This window comes from Gracilinanus agilis, chromosome 5 (genome assembly GCF_016433145.1).
Source record: "Gracilinanus agilis isolate LMUSP501 chromosome 5, AgileGrace, whole genome shotgun sequence".
Classification (NCBI taxonomy): domain Eukaryota; kingdom Metazoa; phylum Chordata; class Mammalia; order Didelphimorphia; family Didelphidae; genus Gracilinanus; species Gracilinanus agilis.
This window is the reverse complement of record NC_058134.1, coordinates 183,392,209-183,411,537: the sequence shown is the minus strand read 5'-3', so window position 1 is coordinate 183,411,537 and position 19,329 is coordinate 183,392,209. Positions and strand designations below refer to the sequence as shown.

At 37.1% G+C, this 19,329-nt stretch overlaps 2 protein-coding genes across 2 annotated transcripts in view; one reads left to right on the top strand and one right to left on the bottom strand.

Annotated features, from left to right (window-relative positions):
• Window positions 1-956, top strand: part of IRAG2 (inositol 1,4,5-triphosphate receptor associated 2) — a 43,984-nt gene extending 43,028 nt beyond the window's left edge. The window contains exons 15-16 of the mRNA XM_044679065.1: window positions 65-170; window positions 704-956. Coding sequence (XP_044535000.1) covers window positions 65-170; window positions 704-947 — 350 coding nt within the window. The 3' untranslated portion in view covers window positions 948-956. The remainder of the gene's footprint in view (window positions 1-64; window positions 171-703) is intronic.
• Window positions 957-1,461: 505 nt separating this feature from the next.
• Window positions 1,462-19,329, bottom strand: part of DNAI7 (dynein axonemal intermediate chain 7) — a 92,239-nt gene continuing 74,371 nt past the window's right edge. Inside the window, exons 12-17 of the mRNA XM_044677484.1 lie at window positions 15,599-15,661; window positions 14,105-14,264; window positions 11,737-11,951; window positions 6,488-6,655; window positions 4,208-4,321; window positions 1,462-1,754 (exon numbers count right to left, since the gene is read on the bottom strand). Of these exons, the coding sequence (XP_044533419.1) occupies window positions 1,479-1,754; window positions 4,208-4,321; window positions 6,488-6,655; window positions 11,737-11,951; window positions 14,105-14,264; window positions 15,599-15,661 (996 nt within the window). The 3' untranslated portion in view covers window positions 1,462-1,478. The remainder of the gene's footprint in view (window positions 1,755-4,207; window positions 4,322-6,487; window positions 6,656-11,736; window positions 11,952-14,104; window positions 14,265-15,598; window positions 15,662-19,329) is intronic.

The window sequence follows — 19,329 nt, the reverse complement described above, 5'->3', positions numbered from 1 at the left end:
ATTATTTCATTTTGTAGGATGAGTTCTCGCAGTCTTAAATACTGAAACTGATTTATTTACAGAGACAAAGAAGAATCAGAACCACCTACCGAGGAAGTTTTAGAGAAAACAAGAAAACTAAGCCTTTCTGAAAAGAAGAAAAATCAGTGCAGATGGGATATTTCTTCACTGTAAGTTGTATATTTGCTAAAAGATACAAATTTTACATATATACATATAAAAATATGTAGTCACACACACACATATATATATTGCTTTGCATGAATGCAGCTAAAAATTAATTAAATTCTTAAATTCTAAGTCCCTCACTTTTGACCAGAAAAAAATTTTTTTTGCTCTACTTCAGACATGTTTGGTGAAGATATCTATCTATCTATCTATCTATCTATCTATCTATCTATCTATCTATCTATCTATCTATCTAAAGCCCTTTGCAAATTAGCTATTATATGTTATTAATAGTATTATCTTTATCCTTTTGGATATAGGAGTCTTTGATTTTCTTTACAGAAGGAATTTTATTTAAAATTATCTTAAGGAGGGGGTAGCAGAATAATTTGTAGCCAGTTGCAATGATGCAGTGTTGATTTATAGAGAGTATACAAAGTGTACCAAAGACTATTTAGAATATTTAACAAAAGTACCATTAATAGATACATTGCACTGGCATAATCAGCTTCCTGTATTTGCAATTTTCTCATAGTTATGACATAGGAGCAACCTGGGCATCTGATCTCAAGACATCCTTTCGAAAGACAAATATAACTCTCTGGATTTCTATTGTATTTATTGTACTATTTGCAGCTTTTATGAGTTTTCTCACAGGCCGATTTTTCCAAAGGCCTGTAGATGCTGCTCCTGTAAAAAATGGGGGCTCCTGGACTTCCCTCCAACAAGCTTTGTGGCCTTATACCAAACTCCAACACAATGGTCCCCCACCAGTATAATGGCAACATGTATAATAACAGCAATCACATACTGATTTTTAAAAGCTTTAATATCTGAACTTGTAAATCAATGGCTTTACTCTGGAAAGTTGTTTTATAATTTTAGCATGAAAAGTGAAATGTAGAAAATCAGCACCTTTTAGAAATGCTTCTGTCATTCTTACGTCCCTGATCATTTTCTAAACCTGAGCTAATGAATATTGTACTCTTCTCAAAGTACATAGAAAATCTGTGAATTTTAAAGTGAACCTTATCAAAGAAAGTTTGTACTGTTTTATCCATTATGGAATGTCAAAGAAATAAAGAATTGTTACAGTTTTAATATGATGGTATTTGAAATTCTCAGCATGCCTAAATGGTTATGGAAGAAATGTTCTATTATTCAAAAATAAAATCTGTGCATAAAAATCTGAGCAGACAACTTTAATGGGAAATTTTAAGTTATATTTCTCTTGCATTATTTAGCTGGATGAATACCTGATTTTTTTCCTCATGTACTTGATTCACCAAAATTCCACTGTTTGTAAGGCATTAAGAATAGGTTAGTACTCTAACAGAGAGCAGTAGTTTGCATACTGCATCGACAAAAAGGTAGTTTGAATCCCTGATTTTCTCTATTGCTTCTTTACTAGCAAAATCCTTGATCATGTGATACAAAGTAGAATGTAGTTCAGTATGCTCTTCTAAATCTTCTGAAAATTCATTACTGGATTCATTAATCTTGAGTTTTTGTGCTCTTTCACCATTATACATATAAATGGACCACTCATCATCCTCAACATATTCCTTTTTGAGAAGTTCACCCACCTATGAAAGAACAAAGAATTCTAAGAGTTACAAAACTACTGTATTGCCCAACATTGGAGGTTTATGTGCACCCTCACTGGTATTTGTCCAGGTAACAGAATTCATTAAAAATAAAAATGTAATCCACTTTCTAATTGCCCAGTTATGAATTCTTATCTCAAAACTATTTGTACTCCTGTTGTAAATTTGATTTTATGCACATCCAGCTTGGACTAAAATGTGCCCAGTGTTAAGCTGTTGGACCCTGATAAGATACTGGGATTTTGTTTCCAGGGAGTTCTGAAAGTGAGGGACTGCTTTTTTTTTTTTTTGTATCCCATAATTCTCTCAGAGGAATAAATATATATATAAGGCATCTTGGTTCTGGAATCTTTGTATCAGGACACAGACACCACAGACATCAGCTTTAAACAAAATGAGCTCATGTCACTTGGGGATCTTCTTAGCTAACATAGCTCAGTTTTTGACAAACTGTTATTTTTTTAAGGTTGCTAAACTATGGTTTTTTAAACATTGACAAATTCTCCTTCTAGTTTCTGGACTTTGGGGAAACTTTGGCAATCTGTTACCCCCTCTATCCCTACCCACCTCCCTATAAGATGCTGGTTCCTCTTGTGCAATCTGACCAAGTAGGTGAGGAGGAAGAACAAGCATTTATCTGCCACTGCCACTTCCAGACACTCCATTAGCTGCTAACATTTGGCAACCTTATTTCTTTGGATGTTCACACCATCCTTTTACTCAGTCCATATCGTAATCTAGAAGATTTTTAGATTTTCTAAAAGAGTTGAGTATCTGGACCATTGTATTTTTCTCCATCCCAGTCCCTCACTCCCACTCCCATAATTTCAATCTTTTTAACTCCTATTACCTGTGTCTTCATTAAATTTAAGCTAAGCGGCTAAGGTCAAAACTTAAATCTTCAACATCAATTATAACTATGTCATCTCCACCATTACTCCATTGTTGCTTTTGTCTCAAAAGTTACCAAAAATCTCAGCTGTTAAATCCATTGTTACCATTTCTTAATCTTCAAATTTGTTGCTTTTGATACTTTCAACCATTCCTTGCTCTTTGATTCTCTTTTCTAAGATTCTGCTATCTTTCTCTTGTCTGACTTTTCCAGCTGGTCTTCTGATTCATCATTTATCTCCTCTCCCCTATGTGTAGGTGTCTCACAAGGTTCTGTGGTGGATCCTCTTCTCTAACTATACTTTACACTTGATGATTTCATCTATTGGTTCAGTTATCACCTCTCTAAAGATGACTATGTAGCTAGGTGGCACAGTAGACAGAGTGCCAGGACTGAAGTCAGGATGATTCATCTTTGGGAGTTCAAATCTGGCCTTATACTTATTAGCTGTGTGACCCTGCGCAAGTCACCTAGCCCTGTTTGTCTCCATTCCTCATCTGTAAAATGAGCTAGAGGAGGAAATGACAAACCACTATAGTCTCTTTGCCAAGAAAACCCCTAATGGGGTCACCAAGACTCAGACATGACTGAAATGACTGAACATTCTACAAAAATCTATATATTAACCCAATCCTATATCAGCTGTCTGCTTAACATCTTTGCCTATGTATTCTTATTATGCCATATTAACCTCATCTAAAATAGAAATAGAACACTCCCTCCTCCACAGCTTTAGCTCTTTGATCTTTATTGCCAAAATCTCCTTCACCACTCATGCAAGTACTACTCTTTTTCAAACCCTCATCATTTGTGCCATTGTAATAGATGCCTATTTACATGTAATAGATGTCTCTAATCTCTCCTCTTTCCAACCCATCTCCCAAAATAATCTTCCTGCAATATAAATCTAACTCTACCACTCCCTTACTCAAAAACTTTCAGCAATTCTCTTTCTTTGAGAATAAAATTGGGTTTTTAAGCTCTCATTAATCTGGGTCTAACCTATCTTTATAGCCTCATTTCACAATAATTTCTTTTACATACACTCTGTTTTAAAAAATTGGACTTGTGATTGGTTCCAAAACTCTACATTTGCACAAGATATCTCTCCATATCCTTTCACTTCATCCCTTCCTCCTAAAATGTTTACTCTCCCCTTCAAGATCCAGCTCAGGTGCCACCTCCTCTGTGAAGCTTTCTTAAATCTCTAGTCATTATTAGTCCTCTCTCTTCTCTCAAATTCCCTCATATTTATTTATCTGGGCCCATACTTTATCTTCTGTCTCCTGTCAGTAGAATGTCAGCTTCTCAAAAGTTAAGGATTTTTTCATCTATGTCTTTTTATTTCCATTTCCGGTCCAATGCCTTACATGTTTTAGTGGCTGAATTAATGTTTGTTGAAATGCTTTTAATAAAATTTTTTCATATCTTAAAAGGAGAAATTAATGTTATCTTTCTCTTTTACTTGGCTCCTAAAACATTATACAAAACCTTCTTTCTAATGACATTGTAGGATGAATTTGAACTTTTGAAAATATACCTTCAAAACGACATTTTGAGAACCACATGCCTGATTCCATTTACTCCAACAGAAAGAAAAGGAAGATGCCAAAAGGGCCATTTGTCGATAAGTTTTCATTTCTACTAATGGATCCTACAATATAAACACAAAAGGAATTAATCCTATACTACCTATGTAAGCATTAACATGATATTCATCACTTGGGGAAGGGAAGACTTCTCTGGGCATTCTGAGTTACTCCCACACATTTTGTTTATACAAACAAGCATTTATGTCATAGTACATCTATCCATGCTGATAGTTTTCTACAACATTCGTGAATATATGAATTCAGCTAAATTGATGATGTTTGCAAAATGTAAAATCTTTAATGACTGATCTGGAGAGCCACTTTGTCTGGACTGCATAATGTGCCTTGCCTCATGATTATAGAAATCAAGAATCCTTTTTGTGCTAAGGATATGTCACCTAAAACCTCAGGGTTGATGGTGCAGTGTTTTGAAGGGGAAGTCCTAGATGTTAGGATGATAAAATGTGTCAATGAAAGCAGATGATACCTAGTTCTGATAACCGAAACCCAGCTCTGACTTAATTAATTCTAGGGAGCTGCCTGAGGCATAGAGAGGTAAATAATGATATGCTCCAGTCATATGGTCATACAACAAATGTCAGAGGGGAGATCTGAATCCAGATCTTCTTGATTCTAAACTCCCTTTGATAATCATCATCATTCCTAGTTATACAAAGCTTTAAGGCTTATGAGGGTTGCCATATTATTTTTTCTCTAATAAACATTAGTGTCAGCGCTTTGACACAAACTTAGTCTCCTCTCAATCCAAATCCAATGCCATTTCTATTCACCCTTTCACATTATCTCTAGAGGCCCACAGGATCACAACACTTAAAGTTGGCCACAGGAAAGGAAGGGGGTTTTAAAAGCCTTTCTATGAGATGAAAGTACTTTCCCGGGATTTCACAGCTCCCTACTCTTGCTCAGTTTTAGTTCTACCACCATGCCAGACCCCAAGGGCGATTTCTGAAAAGTTTGGATGTTCAAGTAAAGGCATCTATTTTCTGGTTTCTGGAAAGCCAGAATTTTTCTTTGTTTCTCTCACGTAGTAATAAAACAAGCAAATAAAGCAAGCAAGATTAAACTGATACAAACAAGCAAGATTAAACTGATACAAACAAATACAAAACTGACACAAATCCAGGTTAATAAGCTTTTAGTAAGTACCTGCTAGGAGCAAGGCTTTGTGCCAGGTACTAAGGATACAAAGACAAAAACATTGCCTGCCCTCAAAGAGTTTGCATTTTATTAGGAAGAGTACTTATCATAGGATTCCCAAGGGATCTGTTGAAAACCAAGATATGGTCAGCAATTAGACTGAAACTTCTTGCAACACTTCCTCTCTGAGCCTGCAGTCAGTGGACTTACTCAGGAAGAAGCTAGATTGCCCAGCGGGTAGAATGTTGGACTTGGGAGTCAGGAAGTCCTGAATTCAAATATAACTTCTGATACTGTGTGACCCACACTGCTTGCCATAGGGCAAGACACTCAACCTCTTTGTGCCTCAGCTTCTTTATCGGCAATATGGGCAGAATAATCCAATCAGGAAGACCTAGGCTTTGAATTCTGCCTCTGATACTATTTAGGTGTCTATGGACCGCTCAATAAATGCCTCACCAATAAGATAAGAGCAATAATACCTGTAAAACTTGCCTTACAAGACCTAGAAGCTCCAATGAGGTAACAGACTTGAGGCACTTTGCAAACCTTAAAGCACTATGTGTCAGTTACTATTATTACAAATGCTGGATCCATTTTTCATAATAATGGCCACTGATGGGGCTGTGTGTTTTTATTAGAGGATTAAAATTCAGAGACAATTAACTTATAGTAACAGTACTTAGATCAAATACTGGGAAGTTAAAGACCTGGACTCAGTTTCTAGTCCTGCCAATGACTCCCATATATTAGAATATTCAAGGGATAAGCAGTTTTATTTATTCTTCCACCTCTTCCTATGTCCCTGGATAAGGAAGGCTATCAAAATGCTCTTGAGCGCCTTAAAACGTGTGTGTGTCATGTAAAACTCAGTGGAATTGTGTGTCGGCTATGGGAGGGGGTGGGAAGAGAGGAGGGATAGAACATGAATTCTATAAACATGGAAATATGGTCTAAATTAATTAAAGATCTTAAAATTAAAAAAAAAATGTGTGTATGTGCACATACACATATATAAGGAATGTTAAATTGAGAATCATCAATACATTTATTTTAAAAGGAATTTTTACCTTGTCCTTCACAGCAACATAAGCACTAGAGTATTCAGATGGGAAGATATTTAATCCAGTTTGTTTCATAGCAGTTATTAAAGAAGAAATATTCATCCATTTTTTTAACAGATGAGAGAGCTCATAATCTTCACCTACTTCAACTGCAGCTAGCATACATTGGCTCTCCTGTTTTCAAGGAAAAAAATTAAAATTTCAAAAAATAAAATATACTGAAAAAAAATAATTAAGCTTACTTGAGAAAATAATTTACATTATTTTAAAACTTTTAATGAATCCTTTTTTTAAAAAATCATTTCTTGGGGGCAGCTGAGTAGCTCAGTGGATTGAGAGACAGATCTAGAGATGGGAGGTCCTAGGTTCAAATCTGGCCTCAGACACTTCCCAACTGTGTGACCCTGGGCAAGTCACTTAACCTCCATTGTCTAGCCCTTACCACTCTTCTGCCTTAGGGCCAATATACAGTACTGATTTCAAGAAGGAAGGTGAGAGTTTAAAAAAAAAATCATTTCTTTATGAAGCTTCTAATATTCTAGTAAGTGTTGTCACTGATTGTGGGGTCTTGGGAAAACTACTTAGGTCCTCTAGGCTTCATTTTCTTCTTCTGTAAAATGAGACTGGGCTAGATGAACTTAAAGGATCCTCCCAGCTTTAAGTTCTATGATCCAAATAACAATAGTTAGTCTACTAAACGAATTATATGTTATATAAAACTCTTGAGTATTTGGCTAAAATAATCTATCCAAAGGAAACTGTCTTAAAAAATTTCCACTTCCATTAAATTTAAACACAAGCCTAGAAGTTATGGTCAAGTTTCTTGGGTGTATTCATTGATGTAGGAAGTTTTACACTGGAATTCCCTAAATGGATGAAATTATAGATCTGAACCACGATCTCTTCTGCCATCTCCTTTACCCCACCATTAAAAAAAAAGAAATAAAAAAGAAAAGAAACAAGAAACCTATAACAGTTAATATCTTGACTTCTAACTATAGGTAACCTGGCAAATGTGTTATCCTTCTCATCTGGAAGCTGAGCAACATGGAAGTTTTATTCCTAAACTCATATAATATGTATTGTCATAGAGTTGTAATTGCTTTTTGATGGAATTAACAGCAAAGAAAAGCCCCAACTTTAAGATAGAGATTTCAGTGATAAGGTTGAGAAATCAGATAGCTCTTTAAGGGAAGCTGGAGCAGAAACACTATTCATTATTTTATATTTTTTAATGTCTCATTAGTGCTCTTTTCCTTTTTTACTTCACTGTCAGTTTATATATTTCTCCTCTTGGGGAATGACTAGACAAATTATAGAATATTATTGAGTAATAAGAAATGATGAAATGGACTGTTTCTGGGGAAACTTAGGCAGACCTACATGAACTAATGCAGAATGAATTGAGCAGAATTAGGAGAACAATCTACACAATAATAGCATTATAGAGAAAAACAGCTTTTAAAAATCTAATTATTCCCAGCAATACAGTGATCCCAAACAAGCCTGAGAGACTCTTGATGAAAAATGCCATCCATCTCTAGAGAAAAAACTGATGGAATCTGAATGCAGACCAAACATGTTTCTTCCTCCTTTTCCTTCCACAAAATGACTAATATGGATTAACATGATTATACATGTAAAATCTATATTAGATTGCTTACCATCTCAGGAAGGGAAGAAGGGTGAGAGGGAGAGAGAGAATTTGGAACTCAAAAAAAAGTTTTAAATGAATATTATCAGTTGCTATTAAATGTAATGGTGGGGGGGAGGAATCAACTATTACAAGGATAACTAGGAGCTTAAAAAAAAAAAAGATGAAATATACTTCTCACTTCTTCTGAAAGAGAGATGCTGACCTAAAAATGCAGAAAGAGACATACATTTTTGGACATGGCTAATGTGGGAATTTGCAGCTATATTAAGAGCTTTGTTTTCTTTTTTTTTTTAAATTGCTCATTGAGGGACTAACTTTAAATGCTTGTTAACTAGAAAAGATAAAGGTACCCTTTTATAAAAAGATTTTTTTCTGGTCCTTTGGCCCATACTCATTTAGTAAAATCTATCGTAGCTTACATAGCCTTCGAGAACCCAGTATCACCTTCAGACTACAAAGAAGAATCAAAATAAGAGTCCCAGAGGAATATTGGAAAGGACTTCACAGACCATATAATTCAACACTTGCCTGAGAGAGAATCCCTTCTACAATACAGAATTCGGCCTTGTCCTGAAGTGGCCATCAAGCTTTGCTTACAGATTTTTAGTCAAGGGGAACCCTACCATCTTCTGAAACAATGAATTCCAATTTGAGATAGCTCTCATTGTTATTTTTTTTCTTTTCAACAAGCTGAAATATAACACTCTACTTCTATCTCTTGCTTCTTCTTAGGTCATCAAAAACCAAGCAAAATAAATATAGGGAAAATGGCAATTTTTATTCTTCTACATGTCAAATAAAGCTAAATGTTTTCTCCACCTTTTGAAAAGTTAAATTGGGCCAAGAAACAAGCCAAGAAATTATTAGCTGCTGTTTTTAGCAAAGCAAGAGGAAGGAGATAAAGAAAAGGGAGGCAAAGAATATGGAGGGGAGGGGGAAAAAGCAATGGAGGAAGAGAAAGTAAACTCCAGACATGTTCAAATCATTAAGCTTCTCGTCACTACCATATGATGCCTCCTTGAGAGGACAGAAATATTATTTTCTGGCCTCATATATTTTCTCTTTTTTGTGCAAGTGAAATCATGTATGCTTCTGTCTGTTGAACTGAATTCACCTAAATGTTTACTGCTATTCTGATTCTGGCATTTCCTCATATTTATGTCTATTTTAAATTACTGTATAATGCTACTTTGCACACCTTTCATTTCCCTCCCTCCCCCTAATTCCCACACTTATGACCTTTAGCTAGCCTATTCCTTGTAATTCCTTGTGAATAATGAACTCTTTCAGTTATATTTTAGCCTTAGGTCTTATTCCATTGTCACTGTTTCAGTATCTATGTGATCAAAATTACTTCCAGATCTTAGGGTTTCTAGTTCATCTGACTTATTACTCATACATTATACATTTCTACAAAAATATCTGAAACCATAGGCTTTATTGCTGGGTCCTTTCATGAGATTTGTCTCCTGTCAACTACTATATATCTGTACTGCTATTCTTTGTTATACATTGTATCCAATCTTATGGTATCTAAATTAATAGATCCCAAATTTTTATTATGGTCCTTCTTTTTCAGTTTAAATATACTCAGATAGATTTTCAAGATTCCAGGCAAACAAATTTTTACCAGCCCTTGTTAGAAACACTCCATCCTTATGCCAGTATCTTAAGCCGTGGACCAGAAATCCAAGTCCCATTCTCAGACAGTTTTCTCATCTAGCCACTGATTCATATCCCAATACAAAAATATATTCTGAAGTACTTGCTTTTGATTGGCAGAAATAATCAAAACCACATATGGTTTGTTTAAAGAAAGGGCAAGTCTGCACATATTCAGATAGGGGAAGCAGAGGTGAAAAGTGCAATGAGGGGATGAATATGGGAATAATAGCCATTAAAAAATCAAGGAGAGGCTAGAAGGCACATTAGGACAGATAAGCCCCCAAAAAGATACATCCTCAGAAACCAGAAAGCAGGATGAGAAGATAGGTTGCTGGGATGAAATATAGGAATGTGAAAAGTATATATATCCCTTTATTTTCTTTAATGTAGTCAGTCAGAAACTTGAAATTCTTTAGCACTGATTGCAAGTACTGGCATACTCTCAGAGAAAGGAAGTTGAAACCAATGAGACAGGAAATTGATTCCCTAAGTACTGCCCCCTGGGCAGTGCCAGACAAATTAAGGAACTATGATTGGTTCCTGAGATGTGACATGGGAGAATTAGTGGGTGGAGAAAAATGTTTATAAGGGGAGACCCAGCTAAATGGGACACCTGATATAGAACTCTTTTTTATTAAGAGTAAATATCATGGGGACAGCTGTGTAGCTCAGTGGATTGAGAGTCAGGCCTAGAGATGGGAGGTCCTAGGTTCAAATCCAGCCTCAGATGCTTCCCAGCTGTGTGACCCTGGGCAAGTCATTTGACCTCCATTGCCCACCCTTACCACTCTTCCACCTATGAGCCAATACACAGAAGTTAAGGGTTTAAAAACAAACAAAAAAAGAGTAAATATCATTAACATCTTGTAATTATATCTCATTTAATATGTTCCATTTAGTGAGATTATCAACTGAGAGTAAAGCCAGTAGGTGAGACAGATGCAAAAAAATGGGGTTTTAGCAAAGGGAGAAATTTGGAATAGATCTAAAGGGAAGGACTAGGGAATCAACACCACATTAATAAAGAGTTGCTAGAGAGTGGTAAGAACTCAGTTGACGTTCTCTAATGAAAAGTCAACTAAATTTGGAGTAAAAAGTTTGACAAGTCATTTAACTACTTTGGACCCCAGTTCCCTTATTTATAAAATGAGAGAAGTAGACTTGATGATTTCTAAGTTCCTTCCTAGCTCCAGATCTATGATTCTCTGACTCTTAAGACCATTGCTCATTTTTAACAGACATCATTACTTTAATAGATGTTTTTACTTCATACAATATTTCCTATCATGTTTCTGGAAATTGAGGAATGCAATAATGGGTCCTTATAATATACGTTGTAGAATATCTAGTTGCTATCCTGAAAAACTCTAATGGACCCTGACAGTGGAGAGACTCCAGGAATGTAGACAACACCCCACACGCATCTGCCTGTCCTGTTCCCCTTTTTTCCATTTTTTCCATGTTCCTGTTTGTGCTTACCATGCACTTTTCCATTGCCCCTAAATTCAGTTCCTTGATGATTATAGTAGTATGGCAATCGATAGCATATACATCAGCACTGGTGGAATACTGGTCTCTAAAAGGTGAGCCTTTGTTTCAGAGAGAAGCTTGGCATGATCAAAACAACCATGAATCCCTTAAAGCAATCCACAGTCCTTTTCCTGCTCAATTCTTGACCCGGCTCATTGTCCCTTTCCAGAATTTGTCAAAGAACTTGGACAAAATCTATGGATGTTTGTCAAACTTATTAAATCCTATCACTATATTAATTTCTAATTTGTAAATTCTGACTGAAGACTTAAATGAGATTATAAGAGATTAATATCTTTAAGCATAAAAGAGAAACAATCATAAGCTTTAACAGCCACCTCTATTTTATCACAAATAAATAAAAATACTTTAATATGTGATTTGTAGGCACATAATAATTTACCTTAATATGTATGTCAATATCAGTAAATGTTGTAGTAACATTTAAAATTACTTCATCATCACCAACTGGTCTCAGTTCCCATGACTCATATGGCATATGAATATGAGTATCTTGAATCAGTGTGACAGGATAAACAGTTTCCAAACTGAAAGATATGCTCCTTTCCGCCATATCATAGAAGAGGCTGATAAAGCCATCAGTTCGCCAGGCTTTGCCTTTGTAGTGGACAAGGAAAAGTTATATGAATTTTTCATATAAAATTAATTCAACAGAAACTGAGAAACTTGGAAATAGCAGAGTTTTCAAATGTCTGCTATGTTTAAATTTTAATCTAATTAGGGAGAATAATTCTCTATTGAAAAAGAGCATTTTCCTTAGGAAATGAAATAGGAACAAATCACATTACCTTCCTTATTTGTATTCAGTTATTGTTATATATTGTCAAGTGTTTCTTTTTAACACTAATATTTTCAAGTTTTAAAAAAAATAACAGCTTAACATAGTAGATAGAGAGCTAGCCTAAGGATCAGAAAAAACTTGGGTTCAAGTCTAATTTTTAATGCATATTGGCTTTGTGACCCAGGAGAAATCAATGGATCCTTCAGTGTCTCTGGGTAACCCTATAATATTACAAATAATAGAAAATATGGTAATACATTTTGGTAGGGGAAATTTCTCTCTGAGAGTACTACCCTATACTAATGAAATCACAGGTGCACACAGTGTCCCCTCCCCCCCCCAATTCCAGGTCATGCTATAGAACTATACATCATAAAATGAATGCAATGGTCTTCAAATACACTGCTAGTGATCTGAAAGTAAACAGACATATCAACATGTGATAGGAATCTTTAACATTACCAATGATGGTATATGCAAAAGACATTCACAACATGTATAAAAGGAGCAGATGGACTGGTTATGCATCAAGACCAAGGGATGGGGGGCAGCCCGGGAGGCTCAGTGGAGTGAGAGCCAGACCTACAAATGAGAGATCCTGGGTTCAAATGTGACATCAGACACTTCCTAGCTGTGAGACCCTGGGCAAGTCACTTAACCCCCCATTGCCTGGCCTTCTTTATCCTTCTTCTCTCTTGGAACCAATATATTATATTGATACTAAGATGGATATATTTGTACATTGAAAAACTATGCAATGCAATCAAAAAGCTGTCATTAAGAATGACATATGGGGCACCTAAGTAGCACAGTGGATAGAGTGCTGGCTTGAAGTCTGGAGGACCTGAGTTCAAATCTGGTTTCAAACATTTCCTGGCTTTATGACTGTGCAAGTCACTTAACCCTAATTGCCTAGCCTTTGCCACTCTTCTGTCTTGGAATTGATACTAAGACAGAAGGTAAGAGTTTAAATTAAAACAAACAAAAAGCCAAATATCATGTGACCAAAAAGAGTTTAGGCAATTTCTGAAATTATTTTTAATTCCTTAATAATTTGAGAAAATGTACCTTTTAATATTGGGACATTAAAAGATTTTTCACTGTCTATGCAAGTTAAGCAAAATAGAAAGCTATGGTAAATAAGAGATCATTTAAGCTGCAAAAACGGGCATTTCAGTTTAGCTAATCAGATGCAAGGAATTTGTGTTTTACTTAATCTGGTTAAATACTTCTACTCCTAATTTAATTTTCAATTCAGTTTAATGTGGACACAACCACAAAGTAACTACCTGGATTCAATGACAAATAGTAAACCTTCTGACAATGTTTTAATAATTAAAATAAAATCAACATTGTGTTAAGTTTCAAGGTTCTGTCACTATGAGCTATGAAATTTATAAGTACTTACAATGCACATTTATGTAGAGTTTATTTAAGTACTCTTCAAAAAAAGCCCTCCAGGGTAAATAATGAAAATGTTATTTGCTGTTGTTAAGTCATTTCAGTAACCCTACTCTTTGTAACTGTACTTGGGTTTATTCCTTTGTTTTTTGGCAAAGACACCAGTGTGGTTTGCCATTTCCTTCTCCAGTTCATTTTATAGATGAGGAAACTAAAGCAAACAGTGTGAAATGACTTGCCCAGGGTTACCCAGATAGTGTCTGAGCCCAGATTTGAGTCTTCTGGACTTCAGGTCTGGTGCTCTAACCATTATGCTACCTAGCTGTCTGAAAATTTTGTTACCATCCCCATTTTACAGAAGAAGAAACAAACACAGGGAGATGAAGTGACCTGCCCACAGTCACACAGTTTGGAAGTTGAGATAAGACTTCAGCCCTACTGGGTATAATCTCCATTCCCTTTTCTTCTCCCATGCAACTGTAGACCTAGAATAAATATTACATTTTTTTCCAGCTTGATTCTGAATGAAGCATTTATCTTTTCTTACTCTGAGCTTTCATGACCATACCTTCTGTATCCCATCTGGCCATCATAGGTTTCTCGAAAAACACAACATTTCTATTTATTGTAATGACAAACTCAATAGGTACGTGATGGTTTTCTGATTCCGGATTTTCATCTGTGTGCTCTGGAGGATATATAAATGTCTGCAAACCTCCACTGATGAGCTTTAAAAAGAAGACAAACACCACTAGTTGTAGGACCTGCCTCACAGCATCTCTTTAAATATCATAAACCATATTATCAATGTCCTTAATATCTTACAGTTGAGTCTCATTTTACAAAGATTAAAGTGATACTAGAGAAGATTAAAACTACAGAAAACCCAGACTTTATGTTGTTCATTCTCTGTTTTTTCATTTATCCAGCAGTCGGGGCCAGGTAGTGCATAGAGAGCTGGCCTCACAGCCGGGTGCCCTGGGATGCAGTTCTGCTTCTGGCTGCATGACAATGGTCAGATTACTTCACCTCAGTGGTGCTACCCTAAACCAGTGATGGGCAAACTTTTTAAAGTGGGGGGGGGGGCGGCAAGGAAAGGAAATGCTCATCTGTCAGTCTGTTTCTAAGGCAACTCTTTCGAAGTCTCATTGTATTGTATCCTACTCTTTGTATTCTTCAGATTAGGAATAATGTGGGGTGGGATAGAAAATTTCAGGGGGCTGTATCTGGCCTGCGGGCTATAGTTTGCCCATCACTGCTCTAAACAATTTTTTAAGACTCTGTTGCAGAGAAGGTACTGACTCGCATTAATAGAAGGAGTCTCCTCATCTGCAAGTTTCCTCTATCAGTGAAATCACAAACTCAGTTCTTATCTCTATCCATTCTTTCTGCAAATATTTAATAACTGACTATTATGTACAAATCCTAGATACTATGGACAATTCAAATAAACCTTCCCACATGCAGAGCCAATTATCTATCCAAGGAGAAATGGGATATTCTCAGTGAGGAGCTGTTCTCCAGGAAATTAACAAATGACACACTTTGAAAGTTTAATCTGCATTATTTTCTTCCATCGTTTTCTTAAGTCTAGACTCTAGACAATCAATAAAACAGTAAATAAAGCCCTGATTTTATAGCATTTGCTGATACCCATGGTATAAATTCTCACACTAGTAATTTAACAATCATCTCTTTTAAGCCCAAGATGATAAGGAAAAAGGGAGCAGAACCTATATGTTCTACAGTGTTGATAGCAGCTCTCTTGTGGTGGCAAAGAACTGGAAAGTGAGAGGATGCCCATCAGCTGGGGAATGGCTGGACAAATTGTGGTATATGATTGTGATGGAATACTACCCCATCAGAAGAAAAGAGGAACAAATTAACTAAAAAAAAACCAAAACATTGGAAGACCTACATGAACTTATGAAAAGTGAAAGAGGAGAACCAAAAGAACACCATATACAAATACAGAATTAATGTTTGAAGAACAACATGCAAACGTCCACCTCCAGAGAAAGAACTGATAAATGGAAATACAAAAGACATAATTTATATATACTTTTTTTTTTTTGTCAAGCGATGCCTCTTCTTGTTCGGGGAGGGGAGGAAGGGAGGGAGATACCTAGGGGAAAAAACAACAACAATCAGCTCTCTTGAGCTATTTTGAGCTGGCTCTAGCATATATCACACAGGTGTGTGTAGTTAGTACAAAGTACAATCTCTTTAGCCCAGCTTTCAAGTCTTTCCCACAATCAGACACCAAATTACATTTCTCACTTCACTCACACTACCTTTCCTTTACATACTGTATTCTAGATGGATTATCCTGCTTATCGTCTTATGAACACAAATTCTGCTTTTCCATGTCTGTGTCTTTTCCCCTGACATTTCCTCTACCTGGAATGTCCTCTTTCCTCACCTCTAGGCCTATGGAAATCCTATCAAGACTGGACTCAAGCACCACTTCCTCCAGGAAGCCTTTCCTCATCTCCCTAGCTGGAATCAAGCAATTAATCCATCAACCAACAACCAAACTCTTATCTTCTGTCTTAGAGTCAATATTAAGTATCTGTTCCAAGGCAGAAGAGCAGTTAAATAGGGTTAAGGGACTGGCCCAAGGGCACATAGCTAGGAAGGGTCTGAGATCTGTCTGCAGGTCTGGCTCTCTGTCCACTAAACCACCTAGCTGCCCCCAAGAACCATTTATTTAGCACCTCCTCTATGCCAGGCACTCGAAATAATCTCCACTCAACCGTGGTTTTATTGTATGATAGGAGAGAAAATGACCTGTAAACATACATAACTACAGAAATGTATGTATACATATAGCATAAACATAAAGTGAATAAAGGCAAATATAAATATATATATATATGAAGTAGTTAAATATTAAGTAGTTTGAGAAGGAGATAGGAAAGGATTCCTGCAGCCCCTCCGCCGCTATCAATGCTCTGTGGCGCCCCCAATGGTCCCTCCCAGGCATCCGGTAAGCACACGGACAGAAGGACGTCGTGCCAGCTCCTCTCCTGAGCCAATCAAGAAGGAGGGACACCTCCCGAGTGCCAGGCCCTGTGCCAAGCAGAGCGGACAAAAGGACAAAGATACCAAAAAGGAGCTCCGCTGGGATGGGGAGCTCCCGCGGCTCTCTGACCTTCTCCTAGTGCTTCCATGCTCTACTCTACTGCGGTTCTCGGTGCACACGCCAGGCTACATTTATGTCCTAAGGGACGAGCCTCACTTACCCTGGAAGCGGGAGGGGTGGAAAGAGCAGGGAGTGAACGGCCCCAAAGGCAGCTGGGATAGAAATGACACGAAGGCAGCGAGAAGGATTGTAAAGCCAAGGGAAAAAAACAAACAAAAAGCCAATCCGGTTAGACGAGGCTTGGGGCAAGGGGTGGGGGTTGGGGGGTTGGAGAGGATCTAGAGGGTGAGGCCAATGGGAAGGCAACTGAAGCAGCCAGAGACTATCCGAAAGGAATCCGGGTCCTGGTAGCTTTGGGTATTATTATTATTATTAAGTCTATTAACTCCTGCTATTGAGAGATACTCCAGATAGTCAAGTTGTCTCCAACTTGAGTTCTCTTAACCCAGTCAAATAATTTTTAGATTAAATTTTATTTATTTATAATACTTTTTAAAAATTTATTATTTGTTTTTATTTATTATTTATTATGTGCCAAGGAGTGTACTAAGTGACGGTACACACAAAGACCCTGCCCTCTGGGGGCTTATAGTCTAATGGAGGAGATAACGTCTAAATAACTAAGGAAAAGTCATCTGGGGCAACTAGGTGGTTCAGTGGAGAGTCTGGTCTGGAGACAGGAGATCCTGGGATCAAATAGGGCCTCACACGCTTTCTAGTTGTGTGACCCTGGGCAAAACACTTAACCCCAATTACCTGGCCCTTACTGCTCTTCTACCTAAAACAGAATGTAAAGGTATAAAAAAAGAAGAAAACGGCTTCATTATCCATGTGGAAAATGGATGGGAGTGGATAGACACTTGAAGCAGAGAAACCAATTAGGAGGCTGTTAAAATAATCCAAGTAAGGGGGCAGCTGGGTAGCTCAGTGTATTGAGAGCCAAACCTAGAGACTGGAGGTCCTAGGTTCAAATCTGGCCTCAGACACTTCCCAGCTGTGTGACCCTGGGCAAGTCACTTGACCCCCATTGCCTAGCCCTTACCACTCTTCTGAATACAGAGTATTGATTCCAAGACAGAAGGTAAGGTTTTAAAATTTAAAAAAATAATAATAATCCAAGTAAGAGGTAATAAACCAGAGGTCCTATTAAGGGTCTTAATAAGAGTGGTACCTGTATGACTAGGTATTGGGGATATAGAAATAAGAACTGGCAAAAAAACTGTGGGAAGAGAAAACTATAAGGTACAACCTAATACATACATGTTAACCTAATTTGTCATCCTTAAAATGTGCTCAGAGAGAAGCTAGGTCTGTGGGATATGTGGGATGAATGAGAAGAGTCAAGGATAACACTAAGGTTTCAAACTTGAGAGATTAGAGGTCTGGTGGTGCCCTCAAGATATAATAGAGAAATTTAGAAGGGAGGGGGCAGAATTTTTTTTTCTTTTTTTATCCTGGGACTCCATTCTAGGAACATAGGGCCACAACCAGTAGGCAATGGGTCACGCAGTCGCTCAGGGTCACCCAGCTGGGAAGTGTCTGAGCCCGGATTTGAACCTAGGACCTTTCATCTCTAGGCTTGGCTCTCAATCCACTGAGCTAGCCCAGCTGCCCCTACTTTAGGTTGCAGTTTCTTTAGCAGATGATTAGTATGTATTAAAATGCTGGACACTGTGCTAAGGGCTTCACAAATAATCCCATTTGATCCTTACAACAACTTTTATGAGGAAAGTTCTTCATGGTTCCCATTTTAAAGTTCAGGAAACTGAGGCCAACAGAGGTTAAATGACTGGCCCAGGTCGCTAATAAGTGTCTAAGGCTAGATTTGAACTCAGGTCTTACTGACTCAGGCCCAGTACTCCAGCTGATAAAGGGTGGGTTTGTGGGTGGGGGAGATAATGAATTCTTTTTAAAATGTTGAGTTTAAGATACTTATCTGATATCCAATTCAAAATGTCCAATAGAACTAGACTTCAGGACTAGAGATAGGGAGGGAAACTAAGGCTGGATAGAAAGAAGTGAGAATTATTTCCTTTAAAGATGATCATTGAACCTATCAGAACTGATGAGGTCACAAGTGAGAGAGGGCTCAGGACAGAGCCTTACACTACATCCACAATTAATAAGTGATTTAAAAATAGGAGATCCAAGATGACCCATGCATATGAGAGATGAGACAGATAGGAAGAGAACCAAAAGCGAGCAGTAACATTCAAACCCATAAAGTATTTTAAGTTCAGTAAAGAGTACAGTCATGACTCAGCTATGACGGGAGTTATGTTCCAGAGACCCCAAGTGATAAGTGAAAATCCATGAAGTAGCAGCATTATATTTATTTTATTATTTATATATATATATATATTTTAAGGCTTTATAAACCCTTCCCATTCTCCTATAAACACTAAGCCAATCAGTGCCCAGGATACTGTTGTAGGTGAATTATAGAGTAGGTATAGATTTAGGTAGGACAGAAAGCTGTCAGCTTTAAAAAGCAAGCCTTGGCTCAATGCATGGACATTACATGAATGGAATGAAGAGTAAGGTTTGAAAAGGAGAGAGTTTTCTTGGCCAAGCTGGGAGGAGGGTATATCTTGTCCAGCTTACTGAGATCCAAGGAGCTATGAAGTTTTAGGATTTACAGAAGATTA